Source organism: Leishmania infantum, chromosome 36, assembly GCF_000002875.2.
Source record: "Leishmania infantum JPCM5 genome chromosome 36".
Lineage (NCBI taxonomy): Eukaryota > Euglenozoa > Kinetoplastea > Trypanosomatida > Trypanosomatidae > Leishmania > Leishmania infantum.
Genome location: NC_009420.2, coordinates 1,156,687 through 1,166,899, shown reverse-complemented (window position 1 = coordinate 1,166,899; position 10,213 = coordinate 1,156,687). Strand labels below are relative to the sequence as shown.

Genomic DNA, 10,213 nt, shown 5'->3' with positions numbered 1-10,213 from the left:
CCTTCCCCTTCCCCCTTTCACCGCCACCTTGCAGCTACTTCCTGCTTTCTCCTTTACTGTTGTTGGTGCTTCACTGTTCGCACGCCTTCTCCTCTATAGAACGGCTCCCCCTCGCACGTACTTCATCTGCCTCCGGCCAACAGCCACGTTGCCTTCTCTCCTAGTGTGCGCGCAAGGCAAACCAAGCATCGCCTGCTTCATCACGCACACACACACAAAAAAAAAAACGGAGGAGTGGCACAAACAAAAAACCAACACAGCCAAAAAAAACGAGACATAGTTTGTTTCCTTTGCTGTGGTTCTGTCTGTCTGACGGGCATACACGCCACCTTTTCCTCCCTCTTCCTCCCCCCTCCTTGCTCCACACGCCCCCACCCTTTCTCTCTCTCTTCTGATAGACGCCTTTCTCGCCGCAGTGGGGCGGTGGCAGGCCGAGTCAAGATACGGGCATACAAGAAGGGCTTGAGCTGAGGCGCTGGAGGTGTGCATACGAATTTCCAAGGGAAAGGGCAGCCTTAAGAGACTGCCCCCTTCATTGAGCATCACCATCTCAGTGAACAGACGATTTTGATCGCCCCCTCCTCGATAGCTCGCTCGCTCTCTGTGTAACTCAGCACCTATCTTCTCTGTCCCGGTCTTGTTAGCCCTCCACTTTGCGCGATCCTTTCTTGCAAGAAAATGTTTAGGATGCCTGCAGTCAAGAAGCCTCTCTCGAGCCACCGGCCGAGCGAGGCGCGCAAGTCCATTGAAGACCCTGCGCCAAGCCCTTACGTACCCGCCACGCCGGCGAGCGTCAAGAGTGTGACCTTTGATTGGACTCAGGCCTGCCCCATCTACACCATCAAGGGCAACAGCGTTTGGCACAAGGGCGGTGGGGAGCTGCCGTACCGCCCTGTCATTGGCGATCTCGCGATGCGGCCAAACACAGGCAAATATTTCTTCTCCTACCGCATCAACACCGACAACAGCCGTGTCGGCTTCTGCACCAGCTGCGTTTACGTCAGCGATGAAGATCTGCAGAACATAGAGTTCGGCAAGGCTGTTGCGATGGACTCGGAGACGAGTGAGTCGCTGCTGGACCAAAACCCGGCGCAGCCGAGCTTTCTGCAGGCCATTGGCGCCGTTCCTACGCTACCTAGCAAGCGTTGGGAGGCCTACATGGATCTACAAACCTCGAAGGTGTTCGTGAACGGTGTGGAGAAGCACAGTTTCTGGCGTCTTTTCGTGCCCATCAGTGGCGGCGTTGCCTCCTTCGTAGTGGACACCGACGCCGGTGCAGTGCAAATGTTTATGGACCGCAAGTACGTGGGCATGATGCTGGATGAGCAGAGTGGGTTGAAGGGCAACACTGTATACCCCTGTGTGGGCATCTCCGGGTGTGACATGGCCAATCGCAGCATCCAGAGTGGGTGCATGGGTGCCTTTGTCGAGCCAGCCCACGCGTTCGACTGTCTCTACTAGTCACGGGTGGGCTCTGCTCAACCTAGTGGATGCTATTTTGTTTGCTCGCTTTTCCTTTGCTCTTTTCTTATGGTCGTTATTCTTGCCGTTGCCATCCCTACTAACCCCCCCCCACCGCATCAGTCTCCACGCTTGCTCTCTCCGAGCGTGCAGGATGGCGTATCTGTATGCGTGCGTGTGCCAGATCGAGAGGAAGAAGGCACCGGGCCTGTGTATCACATCGGTAGTCGGGGTTAAATGCGTGTATGTATTTGTACCTCGGTGGCCATCTTTGAGTGTACCTCATCGTAGTCCCCAAGAGACATGGCTCGTTGTGCGGGTGCGTTTCCTTTCATTTTTATTTCCCCTCTCCCCCTCTTCCTTCCCCACGTCTTGAGTGCCGCCTCGGGTTGCCTGGATAGTGGACGTGTGCACAGCAGTCCCCCTCCCCCTCCCCCAATCCCATCTTTACTCAAGATACCGTGCACCCCTTTTGCTATCTTATTTTTGTCTAGTGGCATGACCATGTATATATGCTTATGTACACTTTCGCTTGGCTGTGCGTAAACCGTGTGCGACGTTTTTTCTCGTTCTTTTTCCCGCTTGTATGTGTGTCCGCGTATGCCTTGCCTTGGTCTAATTGCTTGTTCTCGCGGTTCGTTTTCTTCTTTGTCTTCACACACCGTGAAGGTGAGAGCGATACAACCGCCTTCGCTTGGCTTCCGCAACGCTCCTCCGGCCCACCAACGGACACACACACACACACACGTCCCCCTCCTCCCTCCCCATCATCATCATCGCTCTCCTCTCACGAATGTAATCGTTTTTTTTTTCACTTAGCTGTCAGGGAGCGCGTGATTTGATGTACAGGTATTGCCCTCTCCTACGCCCCATATCCCCCTCCTCCCTGCCTTTACGTCTTCTGTGTCTTTGCGTTTCTTTTCCTGTGTGTGTGTGTTCTTATTTTGTTGCCATTCTCGTTCGGATTGACGTATCTCTCGGCTCTCTTCTTGTTTTCCGTCTCTTGCTCTGCCTTTATGTATGCTTTCATGGTTTGCATTGATGGGCCATGTGAGGCTACCGCCAGTTTTGGACGACGTGCATGTGAACGGCTCTTTATAGGTCTCTGCATGCGCGCATGTGCCTCCTTTATCCCCTTCCCTTTGTGTGTGTGTGTGTGTCTTGCGCTTACGAGGCTCCGTCGTTTTTCATGTGTCTCTCTTGTCGTGTATGCGTGCTTGTGTGCGTGGGTGTGGGAACGGAGAGAGGGTGGGCGGGTATCGTTACGACTGTTGTTTGCTTTGTGCCGTTCTTTCTTCGGATGTGTGCATGTGAGTTTGTCTGCTTTCTCCCATGGTTTGTTTTCCCGTGTTTCTCTGCCTACTTCCGTGCTGCTCGTCTGGCGGTGTTTTATTTGTGGATGTTTGTCTTTGTATCGTTGGTCTTGCCCCAATACACACGTATGCTCAGTTGATACTCTTGGGGCGCGCGCTCCTCCTTTTTTTGTCCCATTCCGCGCGCGCGCACACACGTTATTGGAACGCAGGCACTTTCAACGATGACTCGCTCTCTCTCTCTGTTCCTCGTTTGATTCGATCCCTCTTCCAAATGTTTCGGTATCTGCACTACATGCTGGGCTAGCCCACCACTCGGTGCGAAACGAACTTCAGAAAAAAAAAACACGAAGACAAATTTTAAGCAAGCGTGCAATATAAGGGACAGTGACCGACACTGTATTCGATTGCGCGTGCGGTGACACGAGCACGTTTGCCTGCTGAGTCGCCGTCGCTCCTACTCTCTCGCTTGCAGTCTTGTTGACTGCACTGCACGCCCACACAGCATCGCAGCACTTTGAATCTGGTGCACATGCTACAAGAATGCTCCAGAAAAGGCCCTGGCTCCCCCCACCCACCCACCCTTGCTCATGGCGAAACGGCGGAGACCTACATCTCCGCTCAAGTCCCTCTCAAGCCTACAAGCTGTCATGCAGCCGTTCTCCGCATGCACCCGTTGTCTACGTGTCCTCTTCCTTTTGCCTCCTCTCCTTGTGTCTATTTCCTGTCTCTCTCCCTCGCTCCGTAGCAAGGGCACGGGCGCCCGTGGCTCTTTTGAGTGTATGATTGGGTGGGTGGGTACGTGTGTGAGGTTCTGCGGCCATGCAAAGCGTGGTACTCTGTGTGATGTCTGCGCGTGTAGGGAAGATCACATTTCCAAGCGGAGAGGTCGGTTTCGTGAGGGGAGGGCGGGGGCACGAGGGATGGGCGGTGAGGGGCAGATAGAAGAGGGAGAAACTTCTTCTACCTGCCTCTCCCTCTCTCCTGGTCACACCCCTCCCCCTCTCTCTACGTTCTTCATACCTTCGTCGCTAAGTGCAGTGATCTGAGATGTTGTTGTTTGGTGACTGTTTGTGTGAGTGTACATGCATCTCTCTCTGTGAGTGAGTATCACCACGAGGCCGGTGCAGTGCTGCCAGAACGCTGCCGTGTTTGAGTTGCGGTGTGGAGGAGTGGTTGTTCAAGCACAGCCACGCCACACCCTCTTCGCCACTTGCCTCCCTTCCCCCTCCTCCTCCTTTCTACATGATGAGCAACGATGCGCCTAGGACACCTTTAGAGACGCTCTGGCACACACGCATACGCACGCGTGCACGCTCGTATTTTTTTCGTGTATGCGCGGGTGCGTATATTCTCTATGGCACGGGTCACATACGTGAAAACAAACTTGATCAATAGCCTCGGCTCATCTGACGCGTAGGGACTTCGAGGAGGAGTGAGAAGAAAGGCGTATTTGAGGGAGGCGGGAACGGGCCGTGGCGGTCATCGAGTGCTGCGGCGGCGGCCGTATTCCCAGGACTAGACGATTTCGACGGTTTCTTACAGGTTTTAGTGTGCGTTGGAAGGCAGCGCCTCCTCTTGTGCTCGCTCTGGTGCGGCGTGGTCTGCGCCTGCGAAGGTGTCTTTCTCTGTGCGTGCTCAGATGGGATGGAGGTGTCGACGCCCCTCGAGGGTGCACCACTGCTTTTTCGACACCCTCTCTGGTGACATCCTCTCCCTCTTTCACTGGCCCCTTTTTACTCGTGCCTTTCGCCCTGCTGCCTCGCTCTGCACTGCAGTTTACTCCCCCCCCCCCCCCCCTCTCAGACACACACACCACACACAACGCCACCCATCTCGCATTTCTTCGGATTGCCTGTCACCCCCTTCCTACGGAGCCTTCATTAAAAATTAGCGAAAAAAAAAAAGAAGTCTGAAGGTACACCGTGACGACGAACAAACTCATGAGCACCGTAGCCGAGCTGCAAGCTCAACTTGATGCACTGCGTGCCCGCAACGCACAAGAGGTAGAGGCGGCCCAGGCCACACTCGCCAAGCTGCAGCAGGACCTCAATTATATGCAGGAGGACACGGAAGCCCTCGAGAGAGAGGAGGAGGAGCTCTGCAAGCAATTCGGCAAGAGTCGCGGCACCGACACTGCGTTGTCCGCAAGCCAGCACACCGACATCATCGCTCAAGGGCTATGTGCTCTCGTAGAGTGTGACGATAGTAAGTGCTGCTGAGGGCGCGAAGGGTACAAGGAGTGGCACTGTGGTAAAGCTCACCCTTTCCGGTCAGTTCCCGCTCTGGGATGCCCATCACTCTCTCTATCTCCGCTTCTCGACCCCCCACTACGCGCCCAGTGTCTCTCTCTCTCTTTGGGGCGTCTGCGTATTTGTGTGTTTCGGTGCACTCTCGTTTTTTTATCTGCTCCCGTGCGCTTGCGGCTCGTGGTGCAGTAAAGTCCAAGCAGAGGGGGTGAGAAAGAGAAAACCCCTTCAGCGGTGTGTCGCAGTGTCGCCTCCGGCACAAAAAAAAAGCACCTGTCATTGGTATCGTCACATTCATCGATAGCTGCCACACCACTGCAGAGCGCTGCTTCCAGCTTGCTCACCTTCTGACTCTCTTCGCATATTTCGCCCTCTGTCGCTCCTGACGAAGTGACCTTGCATCTCCTCTTCCGTATTGCCCTTCTACTTCTGCGCCCCTGCTTATGCATTTCCTGTCGGCGTTACTGCGTTGGTCTTTCATCTCTCCAACGGTGTTGTGGTTGTGTGGGCCTGCCTGCCCCCCCCCACACCCTCCGCTGCATCACATCTCTCTGTGCCTGCATGCGCACTGTCACTCAGTAGAATGCCATTCTCGTGAGACCGCAGAAGGGTGCACAGTCACACACACGCACGCAGAGAACGGCAAGCGCAGTTTTTACGGCGTTTTACTTTCGTCTCTTCTTTTTGTTTTTTCGATGTTTATTGGTGGCCTCCTGGAAGTCACCACCACGACCACTGCGTGCGCATGCGTACTTGCACAGAGACGGCGACACCCTCTCTTTCCCGCTCCCTGCTCAGTGGCAACCCCCTCCCTCCCTCCCTCCCCCCCTGGCATTTCAGCAACGACACGGCAAGCATGGGCAGTGCACCATCGGTGCAGGAGCACCTGCAGAAGTGGGAGACCGCGCTCGGGGAGCTCGAGCAGCTCTGCTCGGTCAATCGACGCCTCATGGACCAGGACCGCATCTACGGCAGTGGGGCCGCCCTGAACGACATTCACAGGGCCACGGATGACGAAGCCACCTCCGACCGAGGAGGAGCTCGGCGGCCATCATCACTCGTTTCCTTCAGCCCCACCGCAACGGCAGTCACACCAGAGGCGGGTATGGGTGTCAGCGCGGGCAGTTTTCATAGACTAAACCGCAGCGGCACCTCGACGGCCGTCACAGCACCACTACCGGAGAGCCGCACCGGCTTTGGATTCACGGCTTACAGCGGCGCGCCTGGAACCAGCACGGTGACGACTTTGAACTTCGTTCAGGGCGGTGCCACCGCCCTGCCTGGCAACGCGGCAAACGACGTGACAAACAGGAGTGCCGGCTCGGCCTCGGTGGGTCAGCAGCAGTCCAAGCACACCCGTCAGCAAGTCCTCGAGATCCGAAAAGCGCGCATGAGTCTCTTTCGCAGCTACGAAGCCGAAAACCCGGATGCGCTCACTGATCTCATGCAATGCAGCCACTTCGGCGCTGCCGCCGTGGCTCTCTCCTACCTGCTCGGCGGTGACGCGAACTGCAAGGATCGCCGGCGTCGCGTCACCCTCGAAGACATCTTCTTCGCCACACAGTCCCCGCTGCACATGCTGCACTCCGGATCGCCACATCTGCCGATCATGACGGGCATCATCCGCGAGTTCCTCGACGTCGATAACCGGTTCAAGGGCGATTACAGCCTAGAAGCGGTGCACCTTGACGTGTCGCCGACGATGGGGCAGGTGGAGCTCGGCCCGAACGAGGTGGGTGACCGGCAGACTCGCATGCAGCTGCCGGAATTCCAGCGCCTTATCACGCAGGACTGCGAGGAAGAGACGCAGGCGATTCGCATTGTCAACTACGATCCGTATGTGCTGGAGCAAGCGATGCTTGTGGACGCCTTCGAAGACGAAGATGAACTGAACTCCCCGCTTGCAACCTCCGTGCTAGGGCCAAATCCGCATCATATGGAGCGGCAGTACTCCCCACGAAACGAGGGTGCGTATGCGGCAGTAGTCGACGTTCGCAATGCCGTGCAGCTTATGGTAACTATCGCTGAGGGCGTAGTGAACGACTCGCTGCACGTGAAGCTGAAGGAAGTACCCGTGGCGTCCCTCTTCAAGGCAATGATGACGGCCAAGGAAGGCCATCGCGCGCGCGGCTTCATTCGCGTGTTTAAGAAGGAGCTCAACCCGGAATTCACCACGGACGAGATCAAGACGTTCTGGACGCCGGAGCTGCGCAGCGGCAAGGTGCTTGGCACGACGCAGCTGGGCACGAACGCCGTGGCCATCTCTCACCACATCAGCCCCCACATCGTCGGCGTGGCGTGGGCGATGCATCTGCTGGCCGGCGTTCGCCCTGGCACGCACGGGTACGGCAACGGCCTGCCGGTCTCTGACATTATCCGCACCATGAAGCTGCCAGCCGAGGTGTTCGTGGATGGCGTACTACCTCTAGAGCAGGTGTACGAGTACGCCGCCGGCTACGTGCAGCGGTCAAAGCGCGACGTGGACGTGCACCTCTACCCGGTGCTCACGAAGATCTTCCGCGAGGACGCGGTGCCGACGATTTCGGTGTTCGACCTCGAGTCCATCCTCATCAACGTGAAGGACGCCAACGCGGACCCGGAGTGCCCGGAGCATGTGATGGTGATAATGTACAACGCATGCGTGGCGCACAATGTGCTCTACATTGTGGAAGAGCCGCAGTGGTGTGTGCTGGCCGGCTACGATCAGGAAATGCAAACAGCCGTGCTGATCGATGCCCACCCGAAGACATTTTCGCACACGTGGTCGTGCCCGCTGGACCGTCTTCACAAGGCCATGACCGGCAACGGGTACCTGATCTTCTCAAAGCGTAGCAAGAACCCGGTGTCGCGGCGCGTTGGTGCCCCAGCCACGATGGCCCCCACAGTAGAGAGTCGACTTGAGCTGGTGGAGCGCCAGCACGAGCTGAGCAGCTCATGGGAAGGCAAGACCGCATTTGCCGTGCCGAAGGCGTTCACTTTTCCCTCGCTGCCTGTCATGCCGACGATGGTGGCCATGACATGCACCCGGCTCGGCGTTGCGACCACGTTTGACGACGTGGTGCAACGTCTTCCGTTCGAAATCTCCGCCCTGGTCATTCGCAACCTGACACTGGAGATCATGCACGTGTGCCTGACACAGTACTTGCGTGTGGTGGGGTTGCAGGACGAGGTCCAAGTGAAGGCGTATCATGGGGAAAGCAACGCGGACGGGTTCCTCACACTGCAGCTGCCGCAGCTCGAGGAACTCATCCAGACCTCACTCGACGGAAACCATGTCCTGCTGCTGCACTTCGATGCCAGCCGCCTGCTCGTAAACGGGGCCTCGCACCCGTTCGGTGCCCTTGGTATTGTCGTCGGCTACGACGCGGGGCTCGGAAGCGTGCGCGTGGCGGACGCGAACCCCAACAGCTTCCTGCGCGAGTGGTCGGCGCCGCTGCTAGAGGTGTTCGAGTCCGTGCTGGACAGCGACGTCACACGGAAGCACCGCACCCGCGGCGTGCTGCTCGTCTCGCGTGCTGCCGTAGCCGAGGGTGCGGCAGGTCCGGTGTTTGCGCCGCCGTGCAGCCGTCCTTTCCGCCTCGAGCTACTGCCTGTTCTGAACGTCTTCCTTGTTAGCCCCAGTCCCCACTTCCAAGGGATGTCCTTCGCCTTCTCGCAACTGGGCTACTACTACAGCCCGGAGGAGATCTTCTACGAGGCGTATCTGAAGACGATGGATGATCAGCGGCGGCGCGGTAGCCAGGCCTTTGCGTGGCGTGATGTAGAGGTGTCGCTGTCGATCATCAACAAAAAGATCGACGCCTCTTTCATGGCGGAAGGGTGCCGGAAGTTTCTCGAGTCGCGCAATGGACATCAGAGCGGGACCCAAGAGACTATCTCGGTGCAGGTGCTGGAGGACATCGACGTGGACGAGGAGCTGGACGAGCTTCTGGAGAAGTCTACGCGGTCCTCGGACACGGTCCTTCTGCTGAACTACGACGTTCTGCGTACGCATCAGCTGTCGAACCTCGGCCGCAGTGTGGCTACCGTGAAGAGCTACAACAAGGAGAAGCAGCTGGTCGAGCTGTGGGACGCCGAGTACGCCGTCTTCGGTCTCTCCTTTGTAGTCACGAAGCAGCAGCTCATCGAAATGGGCGATCTGGAGAACGTCGGCTCCAGCCCGTACGGCTTTGTCCAGTTCAAGCGTGTTGCAGCCGGCGCAGCCCCCAAGAAGCTGGGCCTTATGTCTGCGCCATCAACGCTGGAGGAGGAAGCCGAACTCGAGGCGGCCGCCGCCGCGGCAGGAGTAAAGTGACACCGTGGCGAAACCGAGCAGCGCTGGCTGGCCGTCGCTTGCGGTCGAGGATGTGAATGTGGGTCTCCGTTCACTTCCCACCACCACCACCACTCCTCCTTGACACTAAGCTGGATAGAACAGTTTCTCTCGGTGCTGGGGACTCTCGGTATTCCTTTGTTCAGCTGAAGCCGTGACTCTCCAGCAGGTCGCCAGTATTCGCACAAGCGCGGTGATGCATATGCAGGGCACATCATCACTCGGTCGTCAGCCCTTCCTCGCTCTCTCTTGTGTACCATAGAGGGAAGTGTCTCCTCGTCATGCGTATCATGCAGCAGCAGCAGCAGCAGCAGCAGCAGCGACGGCGCCGCGAAACGCCGCCGCCGTGTTCACGCCCTCTTTGCGCTGTGGCCGTTGTTTTTGTTGGCTTGTGTCTTCGTCTTACGTCACCCTCGGCCCCTCCGCTGCTTCCTTGTGTGGGTTTGGGTGCGTGAGACTACGCGCACTTTGCGTCCCCTCTGGCGTCGGGGAGGGGTAGCGGGGAGAGGGGAGAGGGGAACACGGAGGCAAAGGAGGGAAAACAAAAAAAGGGGAGGGGGAGGGCAAAGTTGTCGGCGTCTGTCACAGCCAGCCAAAAGGGAAAAAAGAGAGGTGACGTTGTTATACGAGTGTCAAGCAGCAAACCAGGAGGATGGTCTGTGCATCATCCTCCCGCATCACGCAGCAGCACGTCTGCTGTTCCCCCTTTCTGTTTTTCTTTTCGTTTTCCTTCCTTTTTTGCGCCCTGTGTTGCGTGCTTCTCGGACTGCTATCCGGCTATCCTTCCTCTGTGCACCGAGTCGTTGCGCGTTTCTTTTCCCTTGTGTATGTGTGTGCCATTTTCTTTTCTTGTTGCTGCATTTGTTCTCTTGTTGTTC

General features: G+C 57.3%; 3 protein-coding genes across 3 annotated transcripts; all 3 read left to right on the top strand.

Annotated features, from left to right (window-relative positions):
• Positions 1-678: 678 nt before the first annotated feature.
• On the top strand, positions 679-1,461 carry LINJ_36_3000 (conserved hypothetical protein; the record flags this gene model as incomplete). The annotated part of the gene is made up of 1 exon (XM_001469425.1): positions 679-1,461. One exon carries the CDS (start codon positions 679-681, stop codon positions 1,459-1,461), a length of 783 nt encoding a protein of 260 aa, XP_001469462.1.
• Positions 1,462-4,717: 3,256 nt separating this feature from the next.
• Positions 4,718-4,996, top strand: LINJ_36_2990 (conserved hypothetical protein; the record flags this gene model as incomplete). The annotated part of the gene is made up of 1 exon (XM_001469424.1): positions 4,718-4,996. The coding sequence occupies one exon, from the start codon at positions 4,718-4,720 to the stop codon at positions 4,994-4,996; it is 279 nt and encodes a 92-aa protein (XP_001469461.1).
• Positions 4,997-5,879: 883 nt separating this feature from the next.
• LINJ_36_2980 (conserved hypothetical protein) lies at positions 5,880-9,317 on the top strand (the record flags this gene model as incomplete). Its single annotated transcript, XM_001469423.1, has 1 exon — positions 5,880-9,317. The coding sequence occupies one exon, from the start codon at positions 5,880-5,882 to the stop codon at positions 9,315-9,317; it is 3,438 nt and encodes a 1,145-aa protein (XP_001469460.1).
• Between the last annotated feature and the right edge of the window lie 896 nt (positions 9,318-10,213).